This window comes from Acomys russatus, chromosome 10 (genome assembly GCF_903995435.1).
Source record: "Acomys russatus chromosome 10, mAcoRus1.1, whole genome shotgun sequence".
NCBI classification, from domain to species: Eukaryota; Metazoa; Chordata; class Mammalia; order Rodentia; family Muridae; genus Acomys; species Acomys russatus.
In genome coordinates this window covers 63,346,002-63,360,055 of record NC_067146.1, presented here as the reverse complement: position 1 = coordinate 63,360,055, position 14,054 = coordinate 63,346,002, and the positions used below count along the sequence as shown (strand labels likewise).

The 14,054-nt window shown below is 38.8% G+C and overlaps 1 protein-coding gene across 1 annotated transcript in view; it reads left to right on the top strand.

Moving 5' to 3' along the window:
- Mmrn1 (multimerin 1) overlaps positions 1–10,979 on the top strand; it is a 45,234-nt gene extending 34,255 nt beyond the window's left edge. Inside the window, exons 7-8 of the mRNA XM_051152258.1 lie at positions 9,389–9,541; positions 10,520–10,979. Of these exons, the coding sequence (XP_051008215.1) occupies positions 9,389–9,541; positions 10,520–10,941 (575 nt within the window). The 3' untranslated portion in view covers positions 10,942–10,979. The remainder of the gene's footprint in view (positions 1–9,388; positions 9,542–10,519) is intronic.
- The last annotated feature ends 3,075 nt before the right edge of the window (positions 10,980–14,054 follow it).

Below are 14,054 nucleotides of genomic sequence, written 5' to 3'. Positions count from 1 at the left end.
AGAATTGAATTCGAGTAGGCCACAGGGATCCATGAATTTGAAAATAACTGCACTTAGACACCATTTTCTAAAGAGTGAGATATCTTTACAGTGGTTTGGGTAAGGTGACACTGTGCTTCAGAACCATAGAGTTGATTTACTGCTAGCAAGCACTGTCACACAGACTAACACTAGGACACAAGTTAGGACCTTGCTAACTAAATGTGAACCAACACAGTGATGGTAAGAAGTAAGAAGAGATGGCTGAAAGCAGAGTTGAAACTGCTGTGAGGATGTAATCAACAGAAGATAGGAACATTGGAACAGGTGAGGACCTAAGAGTCAGGTCTTGATTCTGGTCCTCACTGTAACACCAAGTACTTTAGTTAGTAACCTCCAAACAAAATAGGATGTAAGAAAACAAAAATATTTCCTCCCTCTGCCTCTATTTCTTCTGCTGAAATTATGAGATGTCATTAGGTCATTTACTGGGAGAAACGTACTACACCGTATCACTGTGAGAAACACCACCGTTCACAGCCCAGATGCAAAGCATTTGCAGAGGAGAGAAATGTATTCTAAAGCTTTGAGCCTGGGTAATGGGGATAGCAGGGTTACCCACAGATGTTGCTGACTGCGCTTTCTTCAGTGATTGGCTTCATAGTTGATATAAGGGGCTGATAGGAAATAACACAGTTCTGAGTTTTGTTTTTCTGATGGTGCCTTGATAAAATTCCTTCCTATTTATTAACTTATGCATCCATCAATCAAATCTTTTAGACCTATCTACCGAAGTTGATCATTAAAATTTCATTATTGTACGTCAGTGCAATGGCACCAATAATGATGCCAAGACGACAAAGAGGCCTTGGCCTAATTTCAAGTGCAGTGTAGAAATCACTTTCAGGGAATTCAGTTTCTAAAGAATGGATCCTTTCAAGTAGATGAGCAATTGCTCATCCATTAACCTGGCCCTGCTGCTGTGGGCTATAAACTGGTAGGACAAGGAAGGACTATATAAAGTAATGAAGCCAGACATACTGAGGAGATGTAGAGATGGTTCAGATGGTAAGGCATTACTATGAAAGCCTGTGGCCCTGAGTGCAGAGCCCCAGAGCCTATAGAAAAGGCTAGGCATAGCTGTGAAAATCTGTAACTCCAGTACAGTGGACCAGAGACAGATGGATCCCTAGACCTCACTGGCCAATGAGTCTAGCAGAAATGTTGATATCCAGGTTCAGAGAAAAGACCCTGTCTCCGAGAATAAGATTATGAGCCATTGAGGAAGACGTCTGACACCAATCCCCTGGCTCATTCACAGGAATATACTCAGATACACACAAGCACACAAATGTATGTGTATACTACATAACACACATGGAGACACACAGATGGAGCACACATAAAAGCAAATAAATAAAGTCATTATAAAATAAAACACTTCATCTGATACACCTTCTTATCAGCTGTGCTACACACTAGCCAGCACAGTGGCTGAATTCAGCTCTGTCTTTTACACTTGCTCTTAGCCAAAAGAGCAAGAAATAACAGATGTCACTATGTCCCTTGACTTTTGATATTGTAGGGTAATACCGAGAGTTACATTTTCTTCTACATAACTAAAACCAGGGAATAACAGCACCATTTCTAAAACTACTTTGCCATATTATTTGTATGCTAGAAATATTTACAAAATGTGACTTTTTAGAGGATAATCTACATTTCAGTTTTAATATTAATAAATGATAACTTACTTTGAGACCTAGCATCAATATTATTTTACAAGTTATTTATTAACATTCACTAACTCTGGGCTTTGTAGATATACTGGATAACACTGACTCATTAAACAAAACCTACGAGACAGGTGTTGCCAGTCTACTTCAGAGAACCAGGGATAGTCAGAGAGATTAGCCAAAGTATCCTCCAGCTGTCCAGTGCCCTGATCTACTGCCTCAGGCTCCACCCTCAGCTCTCAAGTGCAGAGATGGGGCAAGGCATTCATGTGTCTTCCTTCTGCTTCTCTCCCCTGCATCCCATACTCTTCAGAGTGTGGCTATGACTGGAGCATTTCATGTGGTCAAAGTTGATATCCCAGGGAGTTCCCATTGTCAAGGATTTAAAGACTATCAACTGTCTTGCAAGACAAGGTATTGATTTCAGTTTGACTTTCCTGTGACCTGGCCACGGGCCGTTATGGGAAGTCTCTTCAGTTATTCATGCAAACTGCCTTTACTTGATGTAGTACAGTTACCTAACAGTTGAATACTTATTTGGGTTGTTTTCATTTTGAGATGACTAACACAAAGCTGTTCAGAACAGTCACGTATTGTTTTCTTTTGCATTAATGAACAGTAGCACCATAGCTTGCTTACGAGGGAAATCTAGGCTTAACTTTAGGGGCCCCACTGGAATATCCATATTATATGGGAACCTTTTATTTTGGTATACATTCTTGCTACCATATTACCTTGTAAATTTTAATGGGTATAAATTTAGTGTGTAAAACAAGCCGTTTCTTGTTTATTTTGCATCTTTCTTGTGACTCAGGACTTTAGACACTGTTTTAATGTATCTGCAGAGAGCACTTTCAATTATTTTGATTGAAGGTTATGAGTCTAAAGAAAATATTGGTAATATCAGATGAAACATCTAATTTTCTAGTTTATCCCTTATGATAACAGAGTATTTTTATCAAAAGTTAGAATAGATCTTCTGAGGCATGGGTGACACTTGACAAAGATTGCATATATAATTAAATGTTCTTTAAAACATTTGAAGAGTTACAAACAGGAGGAGCAAAGAAAATATCAAGAACAACAGATATAATATAAAAGAAAAATTATCATAAAAATTAACATTTTTATGAAAAAGAAATAAAGACATTAGAAGAGGAGTTTTACACATTTGTGTGTTAGTGAGCACAATATGTGTAAATAGAATAAATCTGAATACTGAATATAAGCATACATTTGGACACTTTCAAGACGTCTCCGGAAGGGAATGTGAACTCTTCCTAGAACAATGGAAGGATAAGTCTTACATAATCAGTGGAGAAGCGAAACGACCTTGAAATATGCCTGTAAGTATGAGAGCACAAGGATTTCCTCACTGGAATCAGGATGAAATAGAAAGAAAAGTGAGAATGTGAGAGCAGCCACTCAGGAGCCGAGTTACACAGTGACTGGCAAGCTGCTTTCACCTGTTGTTGTGAGGCAGGTCCCCTAACTAGTCTCTTTGACACTCTACTGTGGCATGAGTAGGGAACCACAGTTATTGGCCCTTTGCAATGTTGTTGTTTAAATCAGTATTTCTCAACCTCCCTAAAGCTGTGACCCTTTAATATGGCTCCTCGTATTGTTGTGGTTCCCCAACCATAAAATTATTTTCATTGCTACTTAATAACTGTAATTTTGCTACAGCTATGAATTGTAATGTAAATTTCAGACATGCAGGATATCTGATATGTGACCCTGTGAAAGGGCCATTCAATCCCCAAAAGGGGTCAACAACACACAGCTTGAGAACTACTAGCTCTTTTTCCTCCCGAGACAGAGTTTCACTGCATAGCCTGGGCTGTTCTGGACTCACTTTGTAGACCGAGCTGACCTTGAATTCACAGAGATCTACCTGTCTCTTCCTCCCCAGAGAACTTCTGCCTTAATGAAGAAATACAAACTAAGATATTGATGCTAAAACAAGTATATAAAGAAATCATAAAATAATAACAATAACTTGTATATATAACCACGTTTTTTTAACTTACATACTCTATTGCATATGGAATAAGTAAATTAGCAATAAAGTAAAAGAACACAGTGTGCTAGTTCAGTCATGAAATTCCCAATAAGTTCTGATTAAGTGCTGAGAAAAACTAAGTAGATGGAGTTTAAGTTTCAAGTCAGTGTTGGTCTCATGTACCTCACACATGGAGCAGGCAGTCATAGTCATGAACAGCAAGTGTTTATAAAGGCAAGGTGCTCCGTAATGGAAGGAGCTCTCTAATTTGTTCAAATTAGTACAGACCTTTAATGAAATGTAATAGTAGGATGTAAGCGAGACTGGAGTACACATTAGAGCACAGAATGCAGGGGCAAGAACACATTGAAATTTCCTAACTATGCCAAGACAATAGAAAATTAATTTTAGTCACATTCTGTGTAGGAAAATTAGCTCTGAAAGATTATCCATGCTACTTGCACAAGATAGCAGAATATTGAGTTGGTAAAACTGCTTGACTAATTGTAATGATCTCCATCACACCCTATGTGATCTTTTTGAAACTGTGAGGACAGAATTTGGATAAGGAGCTAACCAGAATTCAAACTTTCATTAACTTGTTCATTCATCCTTTGATGTTTTGCCATTTTGTACATGTCACACACTGTGTGAATTTATAATGATGTGTTTAAGGAGTAAACTGTGAGCCTGACATCATAAAGTGTGACATTCTGTTGGAATAAAAGACACATGAGCAGCTATAGTCAAGTGTGGTAAGTCCTATAAGGGAACACATACAATATTGTCCAATTAGTGAGAGAGGGAGGTGTAATAGCAGGGATGGGAGATGGGAACAAAATTGTTTTATTGGAGTTCGTTTTTGTGTTAGTTGCAGAACTAATTGCTGATTGAACACCTCACCATTCAAAAGTTACTATATAAATAAAGGAGAAAAATGTGAATCATAGGATGTGTGAAAGTCAAGTCATAGCAAGCTATATGCAACCCCAACTGCCATACGGTTATCAACCATGCTTGCCTGTCTGTGAGGCAATGTACCTGACAGGAAGTCCTGACATGTTTCAGCACTGATTGAATAAACACACAACATAAAAGTAGAAATACTATCAAAGCTGGCATGAGTTGCTGACTCACACAAAATGAAACAAGGCATGGTTTCTATGGCCAAAGACGGTAAGTCAATACTACTCATAATCACACATTGAAATAAATTAATGTAGACATTTACAGCCCTTCAATGACATCAGAGTATAGATGGCCTGTTATGACAAAGGTTGAGACAGATGCAAAGCTGTATAAGACCTATGACTTATTTTGCATTGGAAGAAATGTGAAATCTCTTCAGACAGGGCAATTAGCGATTGTCACTGCAGTCTCTACCACCAAGACTCGGTTGGCATAAAGTGTCCAGTCCTGCATCTCATGGACATTACATGTTAAAATGTGAGTTATTCTGTCCACAACTTGATGGCCAGAAGTACCTTAAGTAGCAACTGAGTCAAAGAATTAAACATGAAAGAGAAACCTTGGAAACAAAATGCCATGAGTCATCCTGGGTATAGGATTAAGCACAAAGCAGAAGCCCAAGTAGGCAATTATATGGTCACAAAAATTTTGGACTAATGCAGTAAGAGGATAAAATTCAGATCCTCAACTAGACAGAATTGGGCCCTTATTGCAGATTAGTTGACTCCACAAAATATCAGATGGAGGATAGGCAACGTGCTCTGCAATGCTAAGAGATGAGAGCAGAGTGACACTCCATCACAGAAAGTAATGGGACAGAAAGAGGACAGCTAAGTGTACACCTAGACATGAACACCAAGAAGAAATCTTTTGTTGTTTTGTTTTGTTTTGTTTTTAGACACAGGATTTCCCTGTGTAGCCTTGGATATCCTAGACTCTCTTTGTAGACCAGGCTGGCCTTGAACTCACAGCGATCTGCCTGCCTCTGCCTCCTGGGTGCTGGGATTAAAGATGTGTGCCACCATGCTCACCCCAAACAGAAATCTTGAAGAAATGAATGGAATTGATAGCAAGGGAGAGAAAGCCATCATTTCACAGTGCCTTGATTATTTTCTCCCTGGAGTAGGTTTGATGTCTTCACTGGCTGAGTCTATAAGTAGGATTGACTTTCTCATCTGGGAAAGTTAAAATTATAGAGCTGATCAAGTTGCAGAAATAATTCATTATCCTGCAACTCTATTGTTTACTGGACTCCTTGCTAGTGAAGCTCATTAATGGAGCAGTCTCCCAGGAGCGAATCGTGGTGCTAGGTGGGAGGATAGAAAGACAATGGAGCTGGTGCTTTGCAGTCAAGAATTCATATTTCACAGCCAGTGATCCCCAGCTAAACTTTGAACCCCTACCCAGATCTAGCCAATGGACAGGACATTCTTCACAGTTGAGTGGAGAGTGGGGTCTGACTTTCACATGATCTCTGATGCCCCATGGATGGGGAGGCCTAGTGGCACTCAGAGGAAGGAAAGCAGGCTATCGAGAAGAGACTTGATACCCTATGAGCATATACAGGGGGAGGAAATCCCCCTCAGTCACAGTCATAGGGGAGGGAAGTAAGAGGACAATGGGAGGGAGGGAGGAATGGGAGGATACAAGGGATGGGATAACCATTGAGATGTAATATGAATAAATTAATAAAACATATTTTAAAAATTCATATTTCAGCAAGCAAAGGAGACTTGCTGGTAGTTTCAAGCTAGCAAATAGGCTATGTTCTATCTGGAGAGCTAACTGCAAGTGAAAGACTAGAACAAATGACTCAAGGGGCAAAAGTAGTCAACAAACTCAGGCCAGTTTACAATATTGCATGTTATGTGTGTGTGTGTGTGTGTGTGTGTGTGTGTAAAATATATTACCTAAACTGTTCAAATACTTTTCTAGATTAGAGAAGAAGCTTGTAGAGAGTATGTCATAAAAATTTAAATTATTTTGGGATTTTCAAGGGACATAATAATATATTCTCTTTAAAAAACATTAAATAATACAGGCATGAAGGTTGACCACATTTTTAATGAACCGCCAATACACAATTAGAAACAGAGACTACACAGATACACAAAACAATTATTAAACAAAAGAGAGCATGCAATTTTAGAAGCCAGCTGGAGAGGTTCCTCATTTCATCCAGCCATTCAACTCCAGGTTGCGCTCTATAGAGGTTGTGTCGTTCCCTTTTCTGATACTCCTTCTAATCTAGCAAAGTTCAGTGTTAATACATTTAAAAACTACCCTGCATCTCAGCGCTTTTTCACATATCACTCTATCTCACTGTGTGTGTACATCTGTTGTGCACATGTGTGCATTTGTGTCTGTGTATATGTCTGTATGCATGAGTGTATATGGGCATCTGTTTGTGTTTAAAGTATATATGCATGCATGTATATATACGCATTTCTATGTATGTATTTTATGTGTTTATTGGTATGTATTTGTGGTTTTATAAATGTAGTTTGTGTATATACATATGTCAACATGCATTTGTTGAATACATATATATGCATGTGTGTACATATATTTGTGTCTTTTGTGTCTTTATGTAAATCTGTGTACATAAAAAATATGTTGTCTGCAATGTATGGGGCTCAGTAAATAAAGTGCCTGCCATACAAGCATAAGGGCCTGAGTTCAGATCCCCAGCACTCATGTAAATAGCCTGGCATAGCAGCTTGTGCTTGTAGTCTCATAATCAGGAAGGAGGATGCAGGAAGACTGTGGGACTATGGCCAGGCAAGTAGCCAAATCAGTGAGATACGGGTTTAATTAAAGCCCATGTCAAAAAACCAGGTGGAGGGTGATCAAGGAAGACACTGGACATGAGCCTCTGTCCTGCACGTGCACACACACACACACACACACACACACACACACACACACACACACAAAATGTTTTATGTACACACGCAATGAAAGTCTATTTAATTGTAAAATAATAATAATAATAACAATAATAATAATAATTCATATGTAGAAAACTAAATGGAACTGGATGCCATTAAGGTGAGTAGAACAATACAGACTCACACAAATGTAATTTTCCTCACATGTGAGTCCAGCCCTTATACGTAAGGACAGAGTGGGGCTATGCAGGATCCAAAATTTAAGTGATCTATGATCACAAAATTTGAAATGAGTCAATTCTAAATTTACATTACTGCCACAAGGTGGTGCCATAACAGTAACTGTGGCAAAGACAGAAGGATTCTTCCCGCATTTTCTCTGAATTTACATAATTTTGCACTATGTTGATAACTGCTATTGTAACTTGAGGTTGGAGCAAAAGTAAGTAGTTTTGTGTGTACTGTACAAACTACAGCCTCTCCCACAGGAAAGTAAGTGTGATGAAGTCCTCCCACATTCTTTAGCTGCTGTTGCTTCTCTTCTTGTAGTCACTGACTAGGAAGCTGTGTTTAAATTTTTTAGATTAAGTTAAATTAAAATGGAAATAATATTATAAAAAGCCCCTTTGAGCATTGATCTTTGTGTACATAGACAAAGGTGTCTAGCATAAGCATGTTCTCTCAGAGGAGATGTATGGATCTAAGCAAACGAGTCCTCTACGGCGGGTGAGAACGGCCAAATTACCCAGTTGAAAGATGTGGCTATTTAATGATCAATCAGCACTATTAAATTCCACTTTTTGTCAGATCATTGTATCTGAATACTTTGTCATTTTAAAAATCTTGCTGCCTGACATAAACATGCTTTTATTATGGCTAAATTTACTATTACTTACTAGCAGCAAGTCATGGATCAAAGCAATATTGAAGATGTTTACAAACCTGCAGAGTTGTCATGGTTTAGTTCAGTGAGCTGTCAGCTCGTGTCATTGATCATATTTTCCATTTTTAATATGGAAATATTCTTACATTGTGTGTTATCATCAGAAACGTTCATGAACTATAAATACAAGTCATTACATTTGTGTGTTAAGATTGTTCTCTTTAATTTGTCAGCCATAAGTATTTTCATTTTCATTTAAGGTGATCAAATATGAGAAGTTTTTTTTTTTATTTTTTATATTTTTGTTTTGTTTCTTTTAATGTTTAAAAGGTAGAGCTAGAAGGATGGCTCAGAAGACAAGTGCACGTACTCCTGTAGAGAACACTGGTTCTGTTCGCAGCACTCATGCCAAGCAGCTCAAAATGCCTGTAACTCCAGTCCCGGGGAATCCAAGTCCCTCTGCTGGCATGAATAGGATCTTCACACACACAGCACACATAAATGCACTCAGGTGTGCACACAAACACATAAATGTCTTAAAGGATAACACACCCTTAAGAAAATAAAAAGGTGTCTCTCTTCTCTAATGATTTGAAACCTTAACCTTTTTTTTTTTTTTCTAGTTCAAACATAATTAGTCCTGTATTTGGATAGTCATATCTTTTCCAAAGGTAACCAAAAGTTTAACATACTCACATACACTTGGTCACAAAATTATCCTTGCATCCCAAAATGAGGCCATACTTGAGGGTTTTGCATAAAGTCCCATGCCCACCTTGATTAGTTTCAGAGATAAGAGATCTGCACTAAGTCCCACGCCCGCCCTGGTGAGTGGCTTCTGTCTAAGGACTCAAATTCAGCATCCTGCAGCACAACTCTGGTTCGAGAAAAAAATAGATGATCTCGTTTTGCTGTGATTCCTTTTCAGGGGCACAGGAACATTCTAGCTGCAGCAGCTTCCCCTGCCAGAATGGGGGCACGTGCATCAGTGGGGTAACCAGCTTCACCTGCGCCTGCCGACACCCCTTCATGGGGGACACTTGCACTGTGAAGATGGAGGATGAAAATGCCATAGCACCAGGTACAACCATTCTCTTCCTATGCCTCTCGGTGTCACACAAACACATGCTGGACATGTTTGTGAAAGGCCGTTTGTGCCTTGTTAGCTTGTCTGTCATGTTTTTCCTCACTTTTGTCGATTGGTAGTGCTGTACAATTATTGTGGAAATGTAGCACCCCTGTCCCTGAGGCTACTCAGCAAGAACAGGTCCTGGAGGGCAGCAGCTGACACCTGCATTTGATGCTCACATCACACAGGGAAAGGGGAGAATTAACTCCTGGAAGCTGTTCTAAGGCCTAAACACACACGCACGTGCACACGCACACATACACACACACATACCGCATACAATAATAACAAATTTTAATGCAGGACTCCTGACTTTTAAATAAGAAAACATGTGCAGCAATTAAAATATACTATCTTTAGTGGTCACAGACTATTTCAAATCAGGCCTTGTTTGTTTTCCTGCATGCAAGAATACATTTTAGTCCATTGTAAATCTTTCCTAAGTGTTTGTGGCATTAATTACACAGATTCTCAATTTTGCCTGCTTCTCCTTGGTGAGCATGGCTTTGTTTCACTCCAGTCTCCTCCTCTAAAAATTATCATGGAAACTTGTCTCTCCATCCTGGAGGCTTCTGTTCCTGCAGGACATTCTGGTATCCCATAATAACCATGCAGTATTTTGAATTCCTTTATCTCCAGGGAGAGCAAAACAATATGCAAATGACTTATAGGCATTTCTACAAGAGACTTGCCTATTGCCTCTATCAATCCTAGTCTAATTGGAGAAACTGAGGCTCCAGGAGACTGAGTGTTTCCACATTAGTTAGCTCACAGTGGGGGCAGGCACCCCAACACATGGCCATTGTTCAGTTTGACAGACAGCTTTGTGCTTCTGCTGAGACTGTGTGGCTGAGATAAAATGAGAACGCTAGGAAGAAAAACTAGATAAAAACCTGAAAACTAACTCATGCCATGTTTTTCCTTGGACAGATTTTTCCAAAGGATCTTACAGATATGCTCCGATGGTGGCGTTTTTCGTATCTCACACTCACGGAATGACAGCACCGGGTCCTATCCTGTTTAACGATCTAGGTGTCAACTATGGGGCCTCCTATAACCCAAGCACTGGCAAGTTCAGAATTCCGTACCTTGGAGTGTACATATTCAAATACACCATTGAGTCATTCAGTCCTCATATCTCGGGGTTTTTAGTGGTTGATGGAGTAGACAAGCTTAGATTTGAGTCTGAAAATACTGACAATGAAATACACTGTGATAGAGTTTTGACCGGGGATGCCTTATTTGAACTAAATTATGGGCAGGAAGTGTGGCTGCGTCTTGTAAAAGGGACAATTCCAATCAAATATCCCCCTGTGACCACATTTAGTGGTTACTTGTTATACCGCACCTAAGTATGGCCGAGAGAGACACTGTCAACTCCTCTCCAATGCTGCCTGCGCCTCGGCTATGCTGTGGTATTTCTACCCTAGGTGAGACAGGTCATTTAAGAACCTGAGTGTTTGTTTCATGAAATGATTTGGATGGCTTGTGCAGGAAGGGGTCCTTTCTCCTAAGAAAATGTAGAGGCACAGAAACCAAATGTGCATGCTCCTGAAAGCATGCCTACCCATGCTCCTTCACCATGTCTTCCCAGTGTAGAATAAAATGTCAACCACATGCTATGGCCAGTCCCAGAAGATTTTTCAAAGAATCTTTTGTTATATTTTCTGTATTTAACAGTGGAAAAGAATAACAACTCCTTAAAAAAAAAAAAAAAAAAAAAGAATAACAACTCCAGTAAATAATTCAAAGTTTTTACAAAAAAAAAAAAAAAAAAAAACAAATCTCATTTTTTTTAACTTTTATTTTTGCTTTACTGCTGGGTTAGTAAGTTTTATATACTAACATTTGCATTTGTGTTCAAAACTAAGAAACGTGAATTAGAAATATATGATATGCTGATATGCTTAAGTATTGTCTTGTGAAAAATGGAAGATGGAGACATAACTTACGCTCTCTGGACATTTATCCCTCGCTCTATAGATTCCGACGTGCACGACTTCTCTGCCTCCATTATGTAACATCCACAAAGAGACAAGTAGAATGCTTTTTGATTCTATTATATTGTTGTGGGAAATTTCAGGTCTCCTTTTGTGAACTCTTATGGTTAATAAAGGAATTTAAAGATGGACTCTGAAGAAAGTGGAATTTCTTTAAAGATTGAGAAAAAAGTAACAGCTGTACATTTGGGCAGCTACAACTGTCAGGTAGAAAAAGACAGAGAAGAAAAAAGGGAAAAAATCATGCACTTTTTCTTCCTTTTTCATTTCTCTCTCTTTCCCTCTCTCTCTCTCTCTCTCTCTCTCTCTCTGTCTCTCTCTCTCTCTCTCTCTCTCATGTGTGCGTGTGTGTGTGTGTGTTTCTGCACATGAGTCAGCATGCATGTGGAGGCCCTAGGTTGGTGTTGGGATTCACCCTTGATCACTTTTCCAACTTATTCTTTGAGGTGATTTCCACAATACTCATCTGTGAGACTTTGGTAGAGTGTGAAGGTTTGCTTTCAGAACTGGGTGGTCTTTATCACTGTGAGCAACATTTGGCTGGATTACAATTGATAAGGGATAGAAATGTAGGGCAAAATTACTGTAAAGAAGGTCAAGTTTCTTTTGAGAGTCTTACTCAATGTCTTGGGAAAGAAATGAGCACTGCTTTGGGGGAAGGGTTTAAGGAAATATAAGTACCTTATCCCATTAGGGAAATAATTATTCCTATCATGTAAAGGCGTGTCTTTTCTGAATCACTTTCCTGTGGGGGTCTCCTAACAAGGTGATTAGCAGCCTATGTGGAATAATTCTTAAAGGAGGGCACAATAATATTTGTAATGTTCTAATCTTTGAGGCAGATCCTGTTTCCACCTGGGGCCAAAGGTAGAATTCAGATTTCATTGTTTTGACATGAGAAGCAGCTTTCCCTTAATAGGCCTCAACAAAGCCCTGACACCACCATCCTTCCATATAATATGCTGAGTCCTTGGAGGGGAGGGGGTGGGGGTTGAGATGTTTTCCTTCTCATGTTACTAGGAAAGTAGGAGATGGGAACTACAGCTGATTATGAGAGAGATTCATCCCCAATGGACTTTAAGACTGCTAACCCTTATTCAGCTACCTAAACTAGAGCATGCAGACCCACCCCTATTCTTAAAAGGGTAACTACTATTCTGTATGATGCAATGGATTCTGGGATGGTTATTATGTTTTCTTCCAAAGAATACGCGTGCATAGACAGTCTCATTGACTACAGTAACACATGACATGTAGAAAGGTGTCATGTCAGCAGCAATGGAGCTACGATTATTTTTAGAATAATATTTTTAAAATAATGTATTTTGTTCATGGTTGACAAAAGATTTCTGAATATATTCTCATGAATAGTAATAAAAATAATGAGTACATTTTTTTATGTTACCATCATTTATCATGAATGAATTTTTATGGTCACTATACCTTCATTAATTATATATTAATCTATCAAATACATATTATGTGTTGCCATCCTCTTTCTGCACATGAGAAACAGAGGCACACAGAAGCTTAGAGGTTTTCCAGTGTAGGAAAGGATGAATGTCTGGATAGATGATAAACATTTTTTAATTTCAATTAAGTACTAACAAGTTAACCTTTAAACATTTCTACCAACCTCTAGTCCATTGGTATAAAACTGCTTCACATACCCTCATCAAAGCTCTACAGCTTTTAAAATGAAAATATCATTTTCATATAATAGACACTTGAAATATTTTCATATTTATAAAAAAATTAGAAGCATATTTCTATATCGGGAATACAGACAAATGCTCATAGCAGCTTTATTCATGGTACCTCAAAGCAGTATGCCACCCATGTGTCCAACAGACAAATAAAAATCTATGTATCCATACAGTGGACAAATAAAAAGAAATCCTTAGACAAACACATTACAGCACCTATGACCAGTGAAAGAGTGACGCAGAATGCTGTGAGCTGTAGCCAATACTGCAAGGGAGCCTTGCACATATGGAGCCCCTAGGCATACTCAGAGCAGATCGGGGCTATAGGTGCGAGAGTGTGACCTAGAAGCTGAACCCTAAAGGCTTCGCTGATTTCTCTCTGATTGCATATCAATCAGTGGTGTTTAAGAACATTCAGGAAGTAAATACTTTCCGTAGTCCATGAATAAAAATGTATCATAATTAAGATGTTTATTGTTTCTTCAAATAGTGAGTAAATATACTTTTTCCCCCTTTTCCACATGCATTTTCAGTGTCTGTGTCAATAGTGTCAGTGCTCTACTTTTCTGAACTCAAAAGCAAGGAAGGAAAGCGCTCAACAGGCCCTACTGAGCCGTGAGTTCTCTAATTAAGTAACTGACTTGTAGCATTAGCTGGGGTGTGGGTGTTTGGAACTTTAAGGATTAACATTAATTTTTGTTTACATATTTGTGGAATATAAAGTAAGATAACACTGTCACCAGTAGCTAAGAGGTCGCG